Source organism: Scyliorhinus torazame, chromosome 12 (assembly GCF_047496885.1).
Source record: "Scyliorhinus torazame isolate Kashiwa2021f chromosome 12, sScyTor2.1, whole genome shotgun sequence".
Lineage (NCBI taxonomy): Eukaryota > Metazoa > Chordata > Chondrichthyes > Carcharhiniformes > Scyliorhinidae > Scyliorhinus > Scyliorhinus torazame.
Window position 1 is genome coordinate 104842204 of NC_092718.1, and position 22987 is coordinate 104865190.

The 22987-nt window shown below is 52.9% G+C and overlaps 1 protein-coding gene across 1 annotated transcript in view; it reads left to right on the forward strand.

Annotated features, from left to right (window-relative positions):
* The window catches only part of LOC140387097 (rho guanine nucleotide exchange factor 12-like), a 235067-nt gene that overhangs the window by 187280 nt on the left and 24800 nt on the right, over positions 1–22987 (forward strand). The window contains exon 13 of the mRNA XM_072470106.1: positions 1060–1212. Coding sequence (XP_072326207.1) covers positions 1060–1212 — 153 coding nt within the window. The remainder of the gene's footprint in view (positions 1–1059; positions 1213–22987) is intronic.

A 22987-nucleotide genomic window follows, 5' to 3' on the forward strand; every position in this document is an offset into this window, starting at 1 on the left:
CTCTCCCCCGCCCTCTGGACCCCTCCTCTCCCCCGCCCTCTGGACCCCTCCTCTCCCCCGCCCTCTGGACCCCTCCTCTTCCCCCGCCCTCTGGACCCCTCCTCTCCCCCGCCCCCTGGACCCCTCCTCTCCCCCGCCCTCTGGACCCCTCCTCTCCCCCGCCCTCTGGACCCCTCCTCTCCCCCGCCCTCTGGACCCCTCCTCTCCCCCGCCCTCTGGACCCCTCCTCTCCCCCGCCCTCTGGACCCCTCCTCTTCCCCCGCCCTCTGGACCCCTCCTCTCCCCCGCCCTCTGGACCCCTCCTCTCCCCCGCCCTCTGGACCCCTCCTCTCCCCCGCCCTCTGGACCCCTCCTCTCCCCCGCCCTCTGGACCCCTCCTCTCCCCCGCCCTCTGGACCCCTCCTCTCCCCCGCCCTCTGGACCCCTCCTCTCCCCCGCCCTCTGGACCCCTCCTCTCCCCCGCCCTCTGGACCCCTCCTCTCCCCCGCCCTCTGGACCCCTCCTCTCCCCCGCCCTCTGGACCCCTCCTCTCCCCCGCCCTCTGGACCCCTCCTCTCCCCCGCCCTCTGGACCCCTCCTCTCCCCCGCCCTCTGGACCCCTCCTCTCCTCCGCCCTCTGGACCCCTCCTCTCCCCCGCCCTCTGGACCCCTCCTCTCCCCCGCCCTCTGGACCCCTCCTCTCCCCCGCCCTCTGGACCCCTCCTCTCCCCCGCCCTCTGGACCCCTCCTCTCCCCCGCCCTCTGGACCCCTCCTCTCCCCCGCCCTCTGGACCCCTCCTCTCCCCCGCCCTCTGGACCCCTCCTCTCCCCCGCCCTCTGGACCCCTCCTCTCCCCCGCCCTCTGGACCCCTCCTCTCCCCCGCCCTCTGGACCCCTCCTCTCCCCCGCCCTCTGGACCCCTCCTCTCCCCCCGCCCTCTCCTCCTCCTCCCCACGCCCTATCTCTCTCCTCCCCCTCACTCTTCTCTCCCTTCCTCTTTTTTCTCCCTCTCCCTCTATATGTGATGCCCTCCGTGCCAGGGGTGACAGGTTATTTTCCCTTTTCCTGCCACCTGTAAAGACTGCCGGGAAAGCTGCGTCGCTCGGAAAGTCTGCGCGCCTACAGCGACCGCCGACGCTCTAGCAAAGGATCGGGAAAGGGCAAACAGCCGCGCTCAAGGAGCGATGTGGACATCCAGGCAGCCGCCACAGCCAGCAACCTTCAGAGCCAGAAGTAGGTGACAACATTTCACTGGGTCTGGGATGGGAGCCAGAGCCTCCCCCACCATCACTGAGTAAAACGCTCAGCAATCTTAGTCAAACTAGTGAGCAAACATCTCATCAACGGGCAGCGAGGGGCACTGTGGCAGAAGGATACGAGTAGGGTGTGGGATGAGGGACACTGGGAGAAGGTGGGATTGAGAGACACTGGGAGATGGTGGGATTGAGGGACACTGGGACAAGGTGGGATTGAGGGACACTAGGAGATGGTGGGATTGAGGGACACTGGGAGAAGGTGGGATTGAGGGACACTGGGAGAAGGTGGGAGCGAGGGACACTGGGAGACGGTGGGATTGAGGGACACTGGGAGAAGGTGGGATTGAGAGACACTGGGAGATGGTGGGATTGAGGGACACTGGGAGAAGGTGGGATTGAGAGACACTAGGAGATGGTGGGATTGACGGATACTGGGAGAAGGTGGGATTGAGGGACACTGGGAGAAGGTGGGATTGAGGGACACTGGGAGACGGTGGGATTGAGGGACATTGGAAGAAGGTGGGATTGAGGGACACTGGGAGAAGGTGGGACTGAGGGACACTGGGAGAAGGTGCGATTGAGGGACACTGAGAGAAGTTGGGATTGAGGAGTATGGAGAGAAGGTGGGATTGAGGAGTATGGGGAGAAGGCAGGATGAAGGAGTATGAGGAGAAGGTGGGATTGAGGAGTATGGGGAGAAGGTGGGATTGAGGAGTATGGGGAGAAGGTGGGATTGAGGAGTATGGGGAGAAGGTGGGATTGAGGAGTATGGGGAGAAGGTGGGATTGAGGAGTATGGGGAGAAGGTGGGATTGAGGAGTACGGGGAGAAGGTGGGATTGAGGAGTATGGGGAGAAGGTGGGATTGAGGAGTATGGAGAGAAGGTGGGATTGAGGAGTATGGGGAAAAGGTGGGATTGAGGAGTATGGGGAGAAGGTGGGATTGAGGAGTATGGGGAGAAGGTGGGATTGAGGAGTATGGGGAGAAGGTGGGATTGAGGAGTATGGGGAGAAGGTGGGATTGAGGAGTATGGGGAGAAGGTGGGAGTGAGGAGTATGGGGAGAAGGTGGGAGTGAGGAGTATGGGGAGAAGGCGGGCTGAAGGAGTATGGGGAGAAGGTGGGATTGAGGAGTATGGGGAGAAGGTGGGATTGAGGGCTATCGGGAGAAGGTGGGATTGAGGGCTATCGGGAGAAGGTGGGATTGAAGAGTATGGGGAGAAGGTGGGATTGAGGAGTATGGTGAGAAGGTGGGATTGAGGAGTATGGCGAGAAAGTGAGATTGAGGAGTATGGGGAGAAGGTGGGATTGAGGAGTATGAGGAGAAGGTGGAATGGAGGAGAATGGGGAGAAGGTGGGATGGAGGAGTAGGGGGAGAAGGTGGGATGGAGGATTATGGGGAGAAGGTGGGATTGAGGAGTGTAGGGAGGCAGTGGGATGGAGGAGTATAAGGAGAAGGTGGGATTGAGGGATATCGGGAGAAGGTGGGATTGAGGAGTATGGAGAGAAAGTGGGATTGATGAGTATGGAGAGAAGGTTGGATTGAGGAGTATGGAGAGAAGGTGGAATTGAGAAGGTGGGATTGAAGAGTATGGCGAGAAAGTGGGATTGAGGAGTATGGGGAGAAGGTGGGATTGAGGAGTATGGGGAGAAGGTGGGATTGAGGAGTATGGGGAGAAGGTGGGATTGAGGAGTATGGGGAGAAGGTGGGATTGAGGAGTATGGAGATGAAGTGGGATTGAGGAGTATGGGGAGAAGGTGGGATTGAGGAGTATGGGGAGAAGGTGGGATTGAGGAGTATGGGGAGAAGGTGGGATTGAGGATTATGGGGAGAAGGTGGGATTGAGGAGTATGGGGAGAAGGTGGGATTGAGGAGTATGTGGAGAAGGTGGGATGAGGAGAATGGAGAGAAGGTGAGATTGAGGAGGATGGGGAGGAGGTGGGATTGAGGAGTATGGGGAGAAGGTGGGATTGAGGAGTATGGGGAGAAGGTGGGATTGAGGAGTATGGGGAGAAGGTGGGATTGAGGAGTATGGGGAGAAGGTGGGATGAGGAGAATGGAGAGAAGGTGGGATTAAGGAGTATGGGGAGAAGGTGGGATTAAGGAGTATGGGGAGAAGGTGGAATTGAGGAGTATGGGGAGAAGGTGGGATTGAGGAGTATGGGGAGAAGGTGGGATTGAGGAGTCTGGGGAGAAGGTGGGATTGAGGGATATGGGAAGAAGGTGGGATTGAGGAGTATGGAGAGAAGGTGGGATTGAGGAGTATGGAGAGAAGGTGGGATTGAGGAGTATGGAGAGAAGGTGGGATTGAGGAGTATGGGGAGAAGGTGGGATTGAGGAGTATGGGGAGAAGGTGGGATTGAGGAGTATGAGGAGAAGGTGGGATTGAGGAGTATGGAGAGAAGGTGGGATTGAGGGGTATGGGGAGAAGGTGGGACTGAGATCTGGAGAGAAGGTGGGATTGAGGAGTATGGGGAGAAGGTGGGATTGAGGAGTATGGAAAGAAGGTGGGATTGAGGAGTATGGGGAGAAGGTGGGATTGAGGAGTATGAGGAGAAGGTGGGATTGAGGAGTATGGAGAGAAGGTGGGATTGAGGGGTATGGGGAGAAGGTGGGACTGAGATCTGGAGAGAAGGTGGGATTGAGGAGTATGGGGAGAAGGTGGGATTGAGGAGTATGGGGAGAAGGTGGGATTGAGGAGTATGGGGAGATGGCGGGATGAAGGAGTATGGGGAGAAGGTGGGATTGAGGAGTATGGGGAGAAGTTGGGATTGAGCAGTATGGGGAGAAGGTGGGATTGAGGAGTATGTGGAGAAGGTGGGATTGAGGAGTATGGGGAGAAGGTGGGATTGAGGAGTATGGGGAGAAGGTGGGATTGAGGAGTATGAGGAGAAGGTGGGATTGAGGAGTATGGAGAGAAGGTGGGATTGAGGGGTTTGGGGAGAAGGTGGGACTGAGATCTGGAGAGAAGGTGGGATTGAGGTGTATGGGGAGAAGGTGGGATTGAGGAGTATGGGGAGAAGGTGGGATTGAGGAGTATGGGGAGAAGGTGGGATTGAGGAGTATGGGGAGATAGCGGGATGAAGGAGTATGGGGAGAAGGTGGGATTGAGGAGTATGGGGAGAAAGTGGGATTGAGGAGTATGGGGAGAAGGTGGGATTGAGGAGTATGGGGAGAAGGTGGGATTGAGGAGTATGGAGAGAAGGTGGGATTGAGGGGTATGGGGAGAAGGTGGGACTGAGATCTGGAGAGAAGGTGGGATTGAGGATTATGGGGAGAAGGTGGGATTGAGGAGTATGGGGAGAAAGTGGGATTGAGGAGGATGGGAAGAAGGTGGGATTGAGGGTTATGGCGAGGAGGTCGGGATTCAGGGGTATGAGGAGAAGGTGGGATTGAGGAATGTGGGGAGAAAGTGGGTTTGAGGGTTATGGGAAGAAGGTGTGATTGAGGGGTATGGAGATAAAGTGGGATTGAGGGGTATGGGGAGAAGGTGGGATTGAGGAGTATGGGGAGAAGGTGGGATTGAGGAGTATGGGGAGAAGGTGGGATTGAGGAGTACGGGGAGAAGGTGGGATTGAGGAGTATGGGGAGAAGGTGGGATTGAGGAGTATGGAGAGAAGGTGGGATTGAGGAGTATGGGGAAAAGGTGGGATTGAGGAGTATGGGGAGAAGGTGGGATTGAGGAGTATGGGGAGAAGGTGGGATTGAGGAGTATGGGGAGAAGGTGGGATTGAAGAGTATGGGGAGAAGGTGGGATTGAGGAGTATGGGGAGAAGGTGGGAGTGAGGAGTATGGGGAGAAGGTGGGAGTGAGGAGTATGGGGAGAAGGCGGGCTGAAGGAGTATGGGGAGAAGGTGGGATTGAGGAGTATGGGGAGAAGGTGGGATTGAGGGCTATCGGGAGAAGGTGGGATTGAGGGCTATCGGGAGAAGGTGGGATTGAAGAGTATGGGGAGAAGGTGGGATTGAGGAGTATGGTGAGAAGGTGGGATTGAGTTGTATGGCGAGAAAGTGAGATTGAGGAGTATGGGGAGAAGGTGGGATTGAGGAGTATGAGGAGAAGGTGGAATGGAGGAGAATGGGGAGAAGGTGGGATGGAGGAGTAGGGGGAGAAGGTGGGATGGAGGATTATGGGGAGAAGGTGGGATTGAGGAGTGTAGGGAGACAGTGGGATGGAGGAGTATAAGGAGAAGGTGGGATTGAGGGATATCGGGAGAAGGTGGGATTGAGGAGTATGGAGAGAAAGTGGGATTGATGAGTATGGAGAGAAGGTTGGATTGAGGAGTATGGAGAGAAGGTGGAATTGAGAAGGTGGGATTGAAGAGTATGGGGAGAAGGTGGGATTGAGGAGTATGGGGAGAAGGTGGGATTGAGGAGTATGGGGAGAAGGTGGGATTGAGGAGTATGGAGATAAGGTGGGATTGAGGAGTATGGGGAGAAGGTGGGATTGAGGAGTATGGGGAGAAGGTGGGATTGAGGAGTATGGGGAGAAGGTGGGATTGAGGATTATGGGGAGAAGGTGGGATTGAGGAGTATGGGGAGAAGGTGGGATTGAGGAGTATGTGGAGAAGGTGGGATGAGGAGAATGGAGAGAAGGTGAGATTGAGGAGGATGGGGAGAAGGTGGGATTGAGGAGTATGGGGAGAAGGTGGGATTGAGGAGTATGGGGAGAAGGTGGGATTGAGGAGTATGGGGAGAAGGTGGGATTGAGGCGTATGGGGAGAAGGTGGGATGAGGAGAATGGAGAGAAGGTGGGATTGAGGAGTATGGGGAGAAGGTGGGATTGAGGAGTATGGGGAGAAGGTGGGATTGAGGAGTATGGGGAGAAGGTGGGATTGAGGAGTATGGGGAGAAGGTGGGATTGAGGAGTATGGGGAGAAGGTGGGATTGAGGAGTATGGGGAGAAGGTGGGATTGAGGGATATGGGAAGAAGGTGGGATTGAGGAGTATGGAGAGAAGGTGGGTTTGAGGAGTATGGAGAGAAGGTGGGATTGAGGAGTATGGGGAGAAGGTGGGATTGAGTATGGGGAGAAGGTGGGATTGAGGGCTATGGGGAGAAGGTGGGATTGAGGAGTATGGACAGAAGGGGGATTGAGGAGTATGGAGAGAAGGTGGGATTGAGGAGTATGAGGAGAAGGTGGGATTGAGGAGTATGGAGAGAAGGAGGGATTTAGGGGTATGGGGAGAAGGTGGGACTGAGATCTGGAGAGAAGGTGGGATTGTGGAGTATGGGGAGAAGGTGGGATTGAGGAGTATGGGAAGAAGGTGGGATTGAGGAGTATGGGGAGAAGGTGGGATTGAGGAGTATGAGGAGAAGATGGGATTGAGGAGTATGGAGAGAAGGTGGGATTGAGGGGTATGGGGAGAAGGTGGGATTGAGGAGTATGGGGAGAAGGTGGGATGAGGAGAATGGAGAGAAGGTGGGATTAAGGAGTATGGGGAGAAGGTGGGATTAAGGAGTATGGGGAGAAGGTGGAATTGAGGAGTATGGGGAGAAGGTGGGATTGAGGAGTATGGGGAGAAGGTGGGATTGAGGAGTATGGGGAGAAGGTGGGATTGAGGGATATGGGAAGAAGGTGGGATTGAGGAGTATGGAGAGAAGGTGGGATTGAGGAGTATGGAGAGAAGGTGGGATTGAGGAGTATGGAGAGAAGGTGGGATTGAGGAGTATGGGGAGAAGGTGGGATAGAGGAGTATGGGGAGAAGGTGGGATTGAGGAGTATGGGGAGAAGGTGGGATTGAGGAGTATGAGGAGAAGGTGGGATTGAGGAGTATGGAGAGAAGGTGGGATTGAGGGGTATGGGGAGAAGGTGGGACTGCGATCTGGAGAGAAGGTGGGATTGAGGAGTATGGGGAGAAGGTGGGATTGAGGAGTATGGAAAGAAGGTGGGATTGAGGAGTATGGGGAGAAGGTGGGATTGAGGAGTATGAGGAGAAGGTGGGATTGAGGAGTATGGAGAGAAGGTGGGATTGAGGGGTATGGGGAGAAGGTGGGACTGAGATCTGGAGAGAAGGTGGGATTGAGGAGTATGGGGAGAAGGTGGGATTGAGGAGTATGGGGAGAAGGTGGGATTGAGGAGTATGGGGAGATGGCGGGATGAAGGAGTATGGGGAGAAGGTGGGATTGAGGAGTATGGGGAGAAGTTGGGATTGAGCAGTATGGGGAGAAGGTGGGATTGAGGAGTATGTGGAGAAGGTGGGATTGAGGAGTATGGGGAGAAGGTGGGATTGAGGAGTATGGGGAGAAGGTGGGATTGAGGAGTATGAGGAGAAGGTGGGATTGAGGAGTATGGGGAAAAGGTGGGATTGAGGAGTATGGGGAGAAGGTGGGATTGAGGAGTATGGGGAGAAGGTGGGATTGAGGAGTATGGGGAGAAGGTGGGATTGAAGAGTATGGGGAGAAGGTGGGATTGAGGAGTATGGGGAGAAGGTGGGAGTGAGGAGTATGGGGAGAAGGTGGGAGTGAGGAGTATGGGGAGAAGGCGGGCTGAAGGAGTATGGGGAGAAGGTGGGATTGAGGAGTATGGGGAGAAGGTGGGATTGAGGGCTATCGGGAGAAGGTGGGATTGAGGGCTATCGGGAGAAGGTGGGATTGAAGAGTATGGGGAGAAGGTGGGATTGAGGAGTATGGTGAGAAGGTGGGATTGAGGAGTATGGCGAGAAAGTGAGATTGAGGAGTATGGGGAGAAGGTGGGATTGAGGAGTATGAGGAGAAGGTGGAATGGAGGAGAATGGGGAGAAGGTGGGATGGAGGAGTAGGGGGAGAAGGTGGGATGGAGGATTATGGGGAGAAGGTGGGATTGAGGAGTGTAGGGAGACAGTGGGATGGAGGAGTATAAGGAGAAGGTGGGATTGAGGGATATCGGGAGAAGGTGGGATTGAGGAGTATGGAGAGAAAGTGGGATTGATGAGTATGGAGAGAAGGTTGGATTGAGGAGTATGGAGAGAAGGTGGAATTGAGAAGGTGGGATTGAAGAGTATGGGGAGAAGGTGGGATTGAGGAGTATGGGGAGAAGGTGGGATTGAGGAGTATGGGGAGAAGGTGGGATTGAGGAGTATGGAGATAAGGTGGGATTGAGGAGTATGGGGAGAAGGTGGGATTGAGGAGTATGGGGAGAAGGTGGGATTGAGGAGTATGGGGAGAAGGTGGGATTGAGGATTATGGGGAGAAGGTGGGATTGAGGAGTATGGGGAGAAGGTGGGATTGAGGAGTATGTGGAGAAGGTGGGATGAGGAGAATGGAGAGAAGGTGAGATTGAGGAGGATGGGGAGAAGGTGGGATTGAGGAGTATGGGGAGAAGGTGGGATTGAGGAGTATGGGGAGAAGGTGGGATTGAGGAGTATGGGGAGAAGGTGGGATTGAGGCGTATGGGGAGAAGGTGGGATGAGGAGAATGGAGAGAAGGTGGGATTGAGGAGTATGGGGAGAAGGTGGGATTGAGGAGTATGGGGAGAAGGTGGGATTGAGGAGTATGGGGAGAAGGTGGGATTGAGGAGTATGGGGAGAAGGTGGGATTGAGGAGTATGGGGAGAAGGTGGGATTGAGGGATATGGGAAGAAGGTGGGATTGAGGAGTATGGAGAGAAGGTGGGTTTGAGGAGTATGGAGAGAAGGTGGGATTGAGGAGTATGGGGAGAAGGTGGGATTGAGGAGTATGGGGAGAAGGTGGGATTGAGGGCTATGGGGAGAAGGTGGGATTGAGGAGTATGGACAGAAGGGGGATTGAGGAGTATGGAGAGAAGGTGGGATTGAGGAGTATGAGGAGAAGGTGGGATTGAGGAGTATGGAGAGAAGGAGGGATTTAGGGGTATGGGGAGAAGGTGGGACTGAGATCTGGAGAGAAGGTGGGATTGTGGAGTATGGGGAGAAGGTGGGATTGAGGAGTATGGGAAGAAGGTGGGATTGAGGAGTATGGGGAGAAGGTGGGATTGAGGAGTATGAGGAGAAGATGGGATTGAGGAGTATGGAGAGAAGGTGGGATTGAGGGGTATGGGGAGAAGGTGGGATTGAGGAGTATGGGGAGAAGGTGGGATGAGGAGAATGGAGAGAAGGTGGGATTAAGGAGTATGGGGAGAAGGTGGGATTAAGGAGTATGGGGAGAAGGTGGAATTGAGGAGTATGGGGAGAAGGTGGGATTGAGGAGTATGGGGAGAAGGTGGGATTGAGGAGTATGGGGAGAAGGTGGGATTGAGGGATATGGGAAGAAGGTGGGATTGAGGAGTATGGAGAGAAGGTGGGATTGAGGAGTATGGAGAGAAGGTGGGATTGAGGAGTATGGAGAGAAGGTGGGATTGAGGAGTATGAGGAGAAGGTGGGATTGAGGAGTATGGAGAGAAGGTGGGATTGAGGAGTATGGGGAGAAGGTGGGATTGAGGAGTATGAGGAGAAGGTGGGATTGAGGAGTATGGAGAGAAGGTGGGATTGAGGGGTATGGGGAGAAGGTGGGACTGAGATCTGGAGAGAAGGTGGGATTGAGGAGTATGGGGAGAAGGTGGGATTGAGGAGTATGGAAAGAAGGTGGGATTGAGGAGTATGGGGAGAAGGTGGGATTGAGGAGTATGAGGAGAAGGTGGGATTGAGGAGTATGGAGAGAAGGTGGGATTGAGGGGTATGGGGAGAAGGTGGGACTGAGATCTGGAGAGAAGGTGGGATTGAGGAGTATGGGGAGAAGGTGGGATTGAGGAGTATGGGGAGAAGGTGGGATTGAGGAGTATGGGGAGATGGCGGGATGAAGGAGTATGGGGAGAAGGTGGGATTGAGGAGTATGGGGAGAAGTTGGGATTGAGCAGTATGGGGAGAAGGTGGGATTGAGGAGTATGTGGAGAAGGTGGGATTGAGGAGTATGGGGAGAAGGTGGGATTGAGGAGTATGGGGAGAAGGTGGGATTGAGGAGTATGAGGAGAAGGTGGGATTGAGGAGTATGGAGAGAAGGTGGGATTGAGGGGTTTGGGGAGAAGGTGGGACTGAGATCTGGAGAGAAGGTGGGATTGAGGTGTATGGGGAGAAGGTGGGATTGAGGAGTATGGGGAGAAGGTGGGATTGAGGAGTATGGGGAGAAGGTGGGATTGAGGAGTATGGGGAGATGGCGGGATGAAGGAGTATGGGGAGAAGGTGGGATTGAGGAGTATGGGGAGAAAGTGGGATTGAGGAGTATGGGGAGAAGGTGGGATTGAGGAGTATGGGAAGAAGGTGGGATTGAGGAGTATGGAGAGAAGGTGGGATTGAGGGGTATGGGGAGAAGGTGGGACTGAGATCTGGAGAGAAGGTGGGATTGAGGATTATGGGGAGAAGGTGGGATTGAGGAGTATGGGGAGAAAGTGGGATTGAGGAGGATGGGAAGAAGGTGGGATTGAGGGTTTTGGCGAGGAGGTCGGGATTCAGGGGTATGAGGAGAAGGTGGGATTGAGGAATGTGGGGAGAAAGTGGGTTTGAGGGGTATGGGAAGAAGGTGTGATTGAGGGGTATGGAGATAAAGTGGGATTGAGGGGTATGGGGAGAAGGTGGGATTGAGGAGTATGGGGAGAAGGTGGGATTGAGGAGTATGGGGAGAAGGTGGGATTGAGGAGTACGGGGAGAAGGTGGGATTGAGGAGTATGGGGAGAAGGTGGGATTGAGGAGTATGGAGAGAAGGTGGGATTGAGGAGTATGGGGAAAAGGTGGGATTGAGGAGTATGGGGAGAAGGTGGGATTGAGGAGTATGGGGAGAAGGTGGGATTGAGGAGTATGGGGAGAAGGTGGGATTGAAGAGTATGGGGAGAAGGTGGGATTGAGGAGTATGGGGAGAAGGTGGGAGTGAGGAGTATGGGGAGAAGGTGGGAGTGAGGAGTATGGGGAGAAGGCGGGCTGAAGGAGTATGGGGAGAAGGTGGGATTGAGGAGTATGGGGAGAAGGTGGGATTGAGGGCTATCGGGAGAAGGTGGGATTGAGGGCTATCGGGAGAAGGTGGGATTGAAGAGTATGGGGAGAAGGTGGGATTGAGGAGTATGGTGAGAAGGTGGGATTGAGGAGTATGGCGAGAAAGTGAGATTGAGGAGTATGGGGAGAAGGTGGGATTGAGGAGTATGAGGAGAAGGTGGAATGGAGGAGAATGGGGAGAAGGTGGGATGGAGGAGTAGGGGGAGAAGGTGGGATGGAGGATTATGGGGAGAAGGTGGGATTGAGGAGTGTAGGGAGACAGTGGGATGGAGGAGTATAAGGAGAAGGTGGGATTGAGGGATATCGGGAGAAGGTGGGATTGAGGAGTATGGAGAGAAAGTGGGATTGATGAGTATGGAGAGAAGGTTGGATTGAGGAGTATGGAGAGAAGGTGGAATTGAGAAGGTGGGATTGAAGAGTATGGGGAGAAGGTGGGATTGAGGAGTATGGGGAGAAGGTGGGATTGAGGAGTATGGGGAGAAGGTGGGATTGAGGAGTATGGAGATAAGGTGGGATTGAGGAGTATGGGGAGAAGGTGGGATTGAGGAGTATGGGGAGAAGGTGGGATTGAGGATTATGGGGAGAAGGTGGGATTGAGGAGTATGGGGAGAAGGTGGGATTGAGGAGTATGTGGAGAAGGTGGGATGAGGAGAATGGAGAGAAGGTGAGATTGAGGAGGATGGGGAGAAGGTGGGATTGAGGAGTATGGGGAGAAGGTGGGATTGAGGAGTATGGGGAGAAGGTGGGATTGAGGAGTATGGGGAGAAGGTGGGATTGAGGCGTATGGGGAGAAGGTGGGATGAGGAGAATGGAGAGAAGGTGGGATTGAGGAGTATGGGGAGAAGGTGGGATTGAGGAGTATGGGGAGAAGGTGGGATTGAGGAGTATGGGGAGAAGGTGGGATTGAGGAGTATGGGGAGAAGGTGGGATTGAGGAGTATGGGGAGAAGGTGGGATTGAGGAGTATGGGGAGAAGGTGGGATTGAGGGATATGGGAAGAAGGTGGGATTGAGGAGTATGGAGAGAAGGTGGGTTTGAGGAGTATGGAGAGAAGGTGGGATTGAGGAGTATGGGGAGAAGGTGGGATTGAGGAGTATGGGGAGAAGGTGGGATTGAGGGCTATGGGGAGAAGGTGGGATTGAGGAGTATGGACAGAAGGGGGATTGAGGAGTATGGAGAGAAGGTGGGATTGAGGAGTATGAGGAGAAGGTGGGATTGAGGAGTATGGAGAGAAGGAGGGATTTAGGGGTATGGGGAGAAGGTGGGACTGAGATCTGGAGAGAAGGTGGGATTGTGGAGTATGGGGAGAAGGTGGGATTGAGGAGTATGGGAAGAAGGTGGGATTGAGGAGTATGGGGAGAAGGTGGGATTGAGGAGTATGAGGAGAAGATGGGATTGAGGAGTATGGAGAGAAGGTGGGATTGAGGGGTATGGGGAGAAGGTGGGACTGAGATCTGGAGAGAAGGTGGGATTGAGGAGTATGGGGAGAAGGTGGGATTGAGGAGTATGGGGAGAAGGTGGGATTGAGGAGTATGGGCAGATGGCGGGATGAAGGAGTATGGGGAGAAGGTGGGATTGAGGAGTATGGGGAGAAGGTGGGATTGAGGAGTATGGGGAGAAGGTGGGATTGAGGAGTATGTGGAGAAGGTGGGATTGAGGAGTATGGGGAGAAGGTGGGATTGAGGAGTATGGGGAGAAGGTGGGATTGAGGAGTATGAGGAGAAGGTGGGATTGAGGAGTATGGAGAGAAGGTGGGATTGAGGGATATGGGGAGAAGGTGGGACTGAGATCTGGAGAGAAGGTGGGATTGAGGTGTATGGGGAGAAGGTGGGATTGAGGAGTATGGGGAGAAGGTGGGATTGAGGAGTATGGGGAGATGGCGGGATGGAGGAGTATGGGGAGAAGGTGGGATTGAGGAGTATGGGGAGAAAGTGGGATTGAGGAGTATGGGGAGAAGGTGGGATTGAGGAGTATGGGAAGAAGGTGGGATTGAGGAGTATGAGGAGAAGGTGGGATTGAGGAGTATGGAGAGAAGGTGGGATTGAGGGGTATGGGGAGAAGGTGGGACTGAGATCTGGAGAGAAGGTGGGATTGAGGATTATGGGGAGAAGGTGGGATTGAGGAGTATGGGCAGAAAGTGGGATTGAGGAGTATGGGAAGAAGGTGGGATTGAGGGGTATGGCGAGGAGGTGGGATTCAGGGGTATGAGGAGAAGGTGGGATTGAGGAATGTGGGGAGAAAGTGGGTTTGAGGGGTATGGGAAGAAGGTGTGATTGAGGGGTATGGAGATAAAGTGGGATTGAGGGGTATGGGGAGAAGGCGGGATGAAGGAGTATGGGGAGAAGGTGGGATTGAGGAGTATGGGGAGAAAGTGGGATTGAGGAGTATGGGGAGAAGGTGGGATTGAGGGCTATGGGGAGAAGGTGGGATTGAGGAGTATGGAGAGAAGGGGGATTGAGGAGTATGGAGAGAAGGTGGGATTGAGGAGTATGGGGAGAAGGTGGGATTGAGGAGTATGGAGAGAAGGTGGGATTGAGGAGTATGGGGAGAAGGTGGGATTGAGGAGTATGGAGAGAAGGGGGGATTGAGGAGTATGGGGAGAAGGTGGGATTGAGGAGTATGGAGAGAAGGGGGGATTGAGGAGTATGGAGAGATGGTGGGATTGAGGAGTATGGGGAGAAGGTGCGATTGAGGGGTATCGGGAGAAGGTGGGATTGAGGGGTATGGGGAGAAGGTGGGATTGAGGGGTATGTGGAGAAGGTGGGTTTGAGGGCTATCGGGAGAAGGTGGGATTGAGGGCTATCGGGAGAAGGTGGGATTGAGGGATATGGGGAGAAGGTGGGATTGAGGAGTATGGCGAGAAGGTGGGATTGAGGAGTATGGGGAGGAGGTGGGATTGAGGAGAAGGTGGAATTGAGGAGAATGGGGAGAAGGTGGGATGGAGGAGTAGGGGGAGAAGGTGGAATGGAGGATTATGGGGAGAAGGTGGGATTGAGGGATATCGGGAGAAGGTGGGATTGAGGAGAATGGTGAGAAGGTGGGATTGAGGAGTATGGAGAGAAGGTTGGATTGAGGGGTATGGGGAGAAGGTGGGACAGAGGTCTGGAGAGAAGGTGGGATTGAGGAGTATGGGGAGAAGGTGGGATTGAGGAGTATGGGAAGAAGGTGGGATTGAGGAGTATGGGGAGAAGGTGGGATTGAGGAGTATGAGGAGAAGGTGGGATTGAGGAGTATGGAGAGAAGGTGGGATTGAGGGGTATGGGGAGAAGGTGGGACTGAGATCTGGAGAGAAGGTGGGATTGAGGAGTATGGGGAGAAGGTGGGATTGAGGAGTATGGGGAGAAGGTGGGATTGGGGAGTATGGGGAGATGGCGGGATGAAGGAGTATGGGGAGAAGGTGGGATTGAGGAGTATGGGGAGAAGGTGGGATTGAGGACTATGGGGAGAAGGTGGGATTGAGGAGTATGTGGAGAAGGTGGGATTGAGGAGTATGGGGAGAAGGTGGGATTGAGGAGTATGGGGAGAAGGTGGGATTGAGGAGTATGAGGAGAAGGTGGGATTGAGGGGTATGGGGAGAAGGTGGGACTGAGATCTGGAGAGAAGGTGGGATTGAGGGGTATGGTGAGGAGGTGGGATTCAGGGGTATGAGGAGAAGGTGGGATTGAGGAATGTGGGGAGAAAGTGGGTTTGAGGGGTATGGGAAGAAGGTGTGATTGAGGGGTATGGAGATAAAGTGGGACTGAGGGGTATGGGGTGAAGGTGGGATTGAGGAGTATGAGGAGAAGGTGGGATTGAGGAGTATGGAGAGAAGGTGGGATTGATGGGTATGGGGAGAAGGTGGGACTGAGTTCTGGAGAGAAGGTGGGATTGAGGAGTATGGGCAGAAGGTGGGATTGAGGAGTATGGGGAGAAGGTGGGATTGAGGAGTATGGGGAGAAGGCGGGATGAAGGAGTATGGGGAGAAGGTGGGATTGAGGAGTATGGGGAGAAGGTGGGATTGAGGAGTATGGGGAGAAGGTGGGATTGAGGAGTATGGGGAGAAGGTGGGATTGAGGAGTATGGGGAGAAGGTGGGATTGAGGAGTATGAGGAGAAGGTGGGATTGAGGAGTTTGGAGAGAAGGTGGGATTGAGGGGTATGGGGAGAAGGTGGGACTGAGATCTGGAGAGAAGGTGGGATTGAGGATTATGGGGAGAAGGTGGGATTGAGGTGTATGGGGAGAAGGTGGGATTGAGGTGTATGGGAAGAAGGTGGGATTGAGGGGTATGGCGAGGAGGTGGGATTGAGGGGTATGGGGAGAAAGTGGGATTCAGGGGTATGAGGAGAAGGTGGGATTGAGGAATGTGGGGAGAAAGTGGGATTGAGGGGTATGGGAAGAAGGTGGGATTGAGGGGTATGGGGTGAAGGTGGGATTGAGGAGTATGGGGAGAAGGTAGGATTGAGGGGTATCGGGAGAAGGTGGGATTGAGAGTTAGGGGGAGAAGGTGGGATTGAGGAGTATGGGGAGAAGGTGGGATTGAGGAGTAGGGAGAGAAGGTGGGATTGAGGAGTATGGAGCGAAGGTGGGATTGAGGAGTATGTGGAGAAGGTGGGATGAGGAGAATGGAGAGAAGGTGAGATTGAGGAGTATGGGGAGAAGGTGGGATTGAGGATTATGGGGCGAAGGTGGGATTGAGGAGTATGGGGAGAAGGTGGGATTGAGGAGTATTGGGAGAAGGTGGGATTGAGGGGTATGGGGAGAAGGTGGGATGAGGAGAATGGAGAGAAGGTGGGATTGAGGAGTTTGGGGGAAGGTGGGATTGAGGAGTATGGGGAGATGGCAGGATGAAGGAGTATGGGGAGAAGGTGGGATTGAGGAGTATGGGGAGAAAGTGGGATTGAGGAGTATGGGGAGAAGGTGGGATTGAGGAGTATGGGAAGAAGGTGGGATTGAGGAGTATGAGGAGAAGGTGGGATTGAGGAGTATGGAGAGAAGGTGGGATTGAGGGGTATGGGGAGAAGGTGGGACTGAGATCTGGAGAGAAGGTGGGATTGAGGATTATGGGGAGAAGGTGGGATTGAGGAGTATGGGGAGAAGGTGGGATTGAGGAGTATGGGAAGAAGGTGGGATTGAGGGGTATGGCGAGGAGGTGGGATTCAGGGGTATGAGGAGAAGGTGGGATTGAGGAATGTGGGGAGAATGTGGGTTTGAGGGGTATGGGAAGAAGGTGTGATTGAGGGGTATGGAGATAAAGTGGGATTGAGGGGTATGGGGAGAAGGTGGGATTGAGGAGTATGAGGAGAAGGTGGGATTGAGGAGTATGGAGAGAAGGTGGGATTGATGGGTATGGGGAGAAGGTGGGACTGAGATCTGGAGAGAAGGTGGGATTGAGGAGTATGGGGAGAAGGTGGGATTGAGGAGTATGGGGAGAAGGTGGGATTGAGGAGTATGGGGAGAAGGCGGGATGAAGGAGTATGGGCAGAAGGTGGGATTGAGGAGTATGGGGAGAAGGTGGGATTGAGGAGTATGGGGAGAAGGTGGGATTGAGGAGTATGGGGAGAAGGTGGGATTGAGGAGTATGGGGAGAATGTGGGATTGAGGAGTATGAGGAGAAGGTGGGATTGAGGAGTATGGAGAGAAGGTGGGATTGAGGGGTATGGGGAGAAGGTGGGACTGAGATCTGGAGAGAATGTGGGATTGAGGATTATGGGGAGAAGGTGGGATTGAGGAGTATGGGGAGAAGGTGGGATTGAGGAGTATGGGAAGAAGGTGGGATTGAGGGGTATGGCAAGGACGTGGGATTGAGGGGTATGGGGAGAAAGTGGGATTCAGGGGTATGAGGAGAAGGTGGGATTGAGGAATGTGGGGAGAAAATGGGATTGAGGGGTATGGGAAGAAGGTGGGATTGAGGGGTATGGGAAGAAGGTGGGATTGAGGAGTATGGGGAGAAGGTAGGATTGAGGGGTATCGGGAGAAGGTGGGATTGAGAGTTAGGGGGAGAAGGTGGGATCGAGGAGTATGGGGAGAAGGTGGGATTGAGGAGTATGGGGAGAAGGTGGGATTGAGGAGTATGGGGAGAAGGTGGGATTGAGGAGTATGGAGAGAAGGTGGGATTGAGGAGTATGGAGAGAAGGTGGGATTGAGGAGTATGTGGAGAAAGTGGGATGAGGAGAATGGAGAGAAGGTGAGATTGAGGAGTATGGGGAGAAGGTGGGATTGAGGATTATGGGGCGAAGGTGGGATTGAGTATGGGGAGAAGGTGGGATTGAGGAGTATTGGGAGACGGTGGGATTGAGGGGTATGGGGAGAAGGTGGGATGAGGAGAATGGAGAGAAGGTGGGATTGAGGAGTTTGGGGAGAAGGTGGGATTGAGGAGTATGGAGAGAATGTGGGATTGAGGAGTATGGAGAGAAGGTGGGATTGAGGAGTATGTAGAGAAGGTGGGATTGAGGAGTATGGAGAGAAGGTGGGATTTGGGGGATATGGGGAGAAGGTGGGATTGAGGGCTATCGGGAGAAGGTGGGATTAGGTGATATGGGGAGAAGGTGGGATTAGGTGATATGGGGAGAAGGTGGGATTGAGGAGTATGAGGAGAAGGTGGGATCGAGGAGTATGAGGAGAAGGTGGGATTGAGGAGTATGGAGAGAAAGTGGGATTGAGGAGTACGAGAAGAAGGTGGGATTGAGGAGTATGGAGTGAAGGTGGGATTGAGGAGTATGGAGAGAAAGTGGGATTGAGGAGTACGAGAAGAAGGTGGGATTGAGGAGTATGGAGAGAAGGTGGGATTGAGGAGAATGGAGATAAGGTGGGATTGAGGAGTATGGGGAGAAGGTGGGATTGAGGAGTATGCGGAGAAGGTGGGATTGAGGAGTATGGAGAGAAGGTGGGATTGAGGGGTATGGAGAGAAGGTGGGATTGAGGAGTATGGAGAGAAGGTGGGATTGAGGAGTACGAGAAGAAGGTGGGATTGAGGAGTATCGAGAGAAGGTGGGATTGAGGAGTATGGAGAGAAGGTGGGATTGAGCAGTATGGAGAGAAGGTGGGATTGAGGAGTATGGGTAGAAGGTGGGATTGAGGAGTATGGGGAGAAGGTGGGATTGAGGAGTATGGAGAGAAGGTGGGATTGAGGAGTATGGGGAGAAGGTGGGATTGAGGAGTATGAGGAGAAGGTGGGATTGAGGAGTTTGGAGAGAAGGTGGGATTGAGGGGTATGGGGAGAAGGTGGGACTGAGATCTGGAGAGAAGGTGGGATTGAGGATTATGGGGAGAAGGTGGGATTGAGGTGTATGGGGAGAAGGTGGGATTGAGGTGTATGGGAAGAAGGTGGGATTGAGGGCTATGGGGAGAAGGTGGGATTGAGGAGTATGGAGAGAAGGTGGGATTGAGGAGTATGGAGAGAAGGTGGGATTGAGGACTGTGCAGAGAAGGTGTGATTGAAGCGGTATCGGGGAGAAAGTGGGATTGAGGGTATTGGGAGAAAGTGGGATTGAGGGGTAGGGGGAGAAGGTGGGATTGAGGAGTATGAGGGAATGGTAGGATTGAGGGGTATGGGGAGAAGGTGAGTGCGTACAATCTTATATACAAGGTGGACAAATGGAGTCCAGGATAAATCGGGTCGTTTGGATTTGGGCTGAGTTGAAAATTGTGCGTCTCTGCTGTTGTATGTGTTGCGGCATTGTGAACAGAACTAACTCGCACAGAGTGCACCCGCGACACATGGAGCCTGTCCCAGGGACCTTCAGCACTTGTTTATTTAGTTTTCTGGAAGTTATTAATATTTGATGCATCGCCTGGGGACCTGATGTTGTTATGATAGCTGTTCACTCAATCTGTTGTGTTTCTGAGCTGTTCTCTTTATGAGACGTTATCCCTTCCTACTCGCTCCTGTTTGCAGCCACTTTTTGTCTGTCGCTGGGACGAGGGCAACAACCGCTTGCTCTTTGGGTAGTCGGAGCTCAGTTGGCTGGACAGCAACGCAGGCTCAATTCCCATACTAACTGAGGTTATCCACGAAGGCCCTGCCTTCTCATCTTGCCCCTCGTCTGAGGGTGTGGTGATCCTCAGGTTAAATCAGTCATCTGGGACTCTGGCGACTTTACATGACCTGTAAATGAATTGTCGAATTGTCTTGAGGCACATCACAGAAGCACAAAATGGACAGAAGTTAGCACCAAGCCACGCAAGGAGATGAGAGGACAGGAAAAGATTTGATCAAACCGCTTGGTTTTGAGGAATGTTTGAAAGGGGGAGAGAGAGAGAGATTTTAGGGAGGGAATTCTAGAGCCGGCCCGGCCCAGCATCTGAGGCACAGACAGCCGATGAATGGGTCCAGGACATTTTCAATGGCTTGAGAGAGTAGTGGCCTGGTGTGCCTGACAGGCTTCAGAGTCTAGAGTTCCAACCGAGTTCCGAACTCTAATTCAGTAAACCCTGGCATATGAGGTTTCTTCCTTGTTGCCTTTTTTTTGTTCTTTAGTCCAGCATCAATTTTTTAAAAAATAAAAATTAAGTTGCGCACAAAAGCTGTGACGTAAAACAAGAGCCAGAGGTGGGCAGGATGAAGTTGTTTTCTTTCTTGTCAACCCAGGGAATTGCTGCGATGTGCTTGCCTGCAAGGCAGGTGGAAGCAAACTCCGAACAACTTTCAAAGGGGAATTTGATTAATAGGTTTAAAACGGAATGTAGGAACAGGAGGAGGCGCCGGCACCCCTCCCCTGGAGCCTGTTCCGGCATTCAATTAGATCACAGGTCCTCTGTATCTTTAACTCAATCGAGCCGCCTTGGTACCCTAACACTTCGATCGCCTGACCCAATAAAATTCCATTGACGTTTCCTGCTGATCTCGGCCCACCATAGCCTCGACAGTCTTTTGTCGGTGTGGGTTGGGGAGGAGGATGGGAATGTTCCAGATTGTCACACTCCCCTTCGTGTGAAGCACTGCTTTCCGACATTTCCCTTGAACGACGTGGTTCCTGTGATTCTGCACCTCCTCACCCCCCCCCCCCCCCCCCCCTTTGCCCTGGGTTGCAGTCTGACCTGCCAGACACTGAGTGAAGCAGCCCCTCGGGTTCAAGAACGCAAGTCCTGATGATTTGTAGGACAAGCACATGAATTGATGCATCCAGAAGGCGTTCTAGCAGACAGCACTCTTCCAGATTATAACAGCTTGCTGATCGACCCTCCCTCCCGCCAACTGTAATCATTTTATTTTTACTGATTCTATCCAAACCCTTTGTGATTTTTGAACGCCTCAATTAAATCTCTCCCCTGAACCTTCTCTGCTCCAAGGAGGACAATCCCAGCCTCTCCACATTATCTGAACTCCCTCATCCCTGGGAACATTCTGGGCAATCTCCTCTCATGCCCACCCCATCCCCTCACAAGGCCTCAACCTTCTCCCTGAAGTGCGAGGCCCAGAGTCGGACACAATCCTCCAGACAAAGCCTAACGGGTGTTTTATAAAGGTTTGTCACTTCCTTGTTGTCGTACCGGTGTCCGGATCAATCAAACCAAGGTTCCCGTTTGCTCTTCGTATTTTCAAACAAATTTCTCAGCTGGGTCCTGCCAGCTTTGATGATATGTGTACAAACATCCCCAGGTATCTCTGTTCCTGAACCCTCCTTTAGAATTTATCATTCATTTTATATTGTCTCTCCTCATTCAGCACACCAAAATTCTATCAGTTTACACTTCACTCTGTCAACTTCTCTCTGTTCACTATCGGCCCATTTCACCAATCCACCTCCATCCTCCTCAACACTGTAACTATCCTTCTCATTCTGCTAAGAGTTCTGTGTCTTCAGCAAACTTTGAAACTATTCCCCACTTTATAAAACTCTAATATATAGAATAAAATAGAACTTTATTGTCCACACAAAAGTGGAAGTTTGCCTTTTGTTATGGGCCAGGGTTTAGAGAACCCCAAAGTGTATCATGGAGTTCACCTGACCCACAACGTTTAATAGATTGTGGTACGGGGAGCACACGGCCCACTCTACAGGTGTGGTACAGCAGAAATGGAAAAGTATTTTTTAAAACAAAACCATGTTTATTCTATGAACTCAAGTTAACCTTTCTAAAACAAACAGTGAACAACTTAGCAACCAGTAAATCAAATACACCCCCCAAAGACTACAACACTAAGTAATCTGTATGCTGTCCTTTTAACACCCAAAGGACTTAACAAACCTTTAAACAGAATGTAAACAGGGTTTACATTCAATACTGAAAACATTTACAATTCTGTATTCACCAAATGATCAAGAGATAGTCCTTCACGGCAGAGAGATCAAGTACAGCTGCTTTTTCTAACTTCAGCTGCAACACACTGAAAAACGAAGCCAAAAAGACAGACACACCCAAGCTTTTCTCAAAGTGAAACTAAAAAGCAGAACCAGAGCTCAGCTCCACCCACACTCTGACATCACTGCAGTAACATGAGCAGCCAAACATTTCTTACAGCGATATGCTCATGACAGTTTGGTTTCACCTCCAACATGAGATATAATCATGCAGACATTAGTTAAAAACAGTAAATATTTCATGTATACTGACATTCATACAAACATAACACATTGTACTCTGCTATTAAAATACCGTAGTTAAATAAAAACAGCTTGTTAAATTTCCATTGTTATTTAGTAAGCAGAAATATGAATATTTCTCTATTTTCCCTGCGCGCTCGCTCGCTCTCTCATTTGCATGGAGCTCCCTCCCGCTCTGTCTCTCTTTCCCTCTCTCCCGCACTAGTTCTCTTTCCCTCTCACTCGCGCAAGCTCTTTCCCGCGCTAAATCTTTCCCGCGCCAGCTCTCTTTCCCTCTCAACCACGCCAGCTCTCATTCCCTCTCTACCACGCTAGCTCTCTTTCCCTCTCTCCCACGCTTGCTCTCTTTCCCTCTGTCCCACGCTAGCTCTCTTTCCCTCTCTCCCACGCTAGCTCTCTCTCCCGCGCTAGCTCTCTTTCACTCTCTCCCACACTAGCTCTCTTCCCCTCTCTCCCACGCTAGCTCTTTCCCTCTTACCCGCGCTAGCTCTCTTTCCCTCTTGCCCGCGCTAGCTCTCTTTCCCGCGTTAGTTCTCTTTCCCTCTCCCGCGCCAGCTCTCTTCCCCTCTCTTCCGCGCTCGCTCTCTTCCCCTCTGTCCCGCGCTATCTCTCCTTCCCTCTCTACCACACTACACCTCTTTCTCTCCCGCGCTAGCTCACTTTCTCTCTCCCACACTAGCTCTCTTACCCTCTCCCCCCGCCCGCTAACTCTCTTTCTCTCCCTCCTGTGTTAATTCTCATACCCTCTCGCCTGCACTAGCTCTATTTGTCTCTCTCCCGCGTTAGTTCTCTTACCCTCTCACCCCTGCTAACTCTCTTTCTCTCCCTCATTAATTCTCTTACGCCCTCGCCCCCGCTAACTCTCTTCCCCTCTCTCCCGTGCTAGCTTCTTTCTCTCTCTTTCCCGTGTTAGTTTTCTTACCTTCTCTCCCTTGCTAGTTCTCCTTCCCTCTCTCCCACACTAGCTCTCTTACCTTCTCGCCCGCACTAGCTCTCTTACCATCTCTCCCACACTAGCTCTTACCCTCTCTTCCACGCTAGCTCTCTTACCCTCTCTCACACACTAGCTCTCTTACCCTCTCTTCCACACTAGCTCCCTTACCCTCTCTCCCACACTAGCTCTCTTCCCTTCTCTCCCATGCTAGCTCTCTTACCCTCTCTTCCACGCTAGCTCTCTTACCCTCTCTCCCACACTAGCTCTCTTTCACTCTCTCCCACACTAGCTCTCTTACCATCTCTCCCACACTAGCTCTCTTACCCTCTCTTCCACGCTAGCTCTCTTTAGCTCTCTCCCACACTAGCTCTCTTCCCCTCTTTCC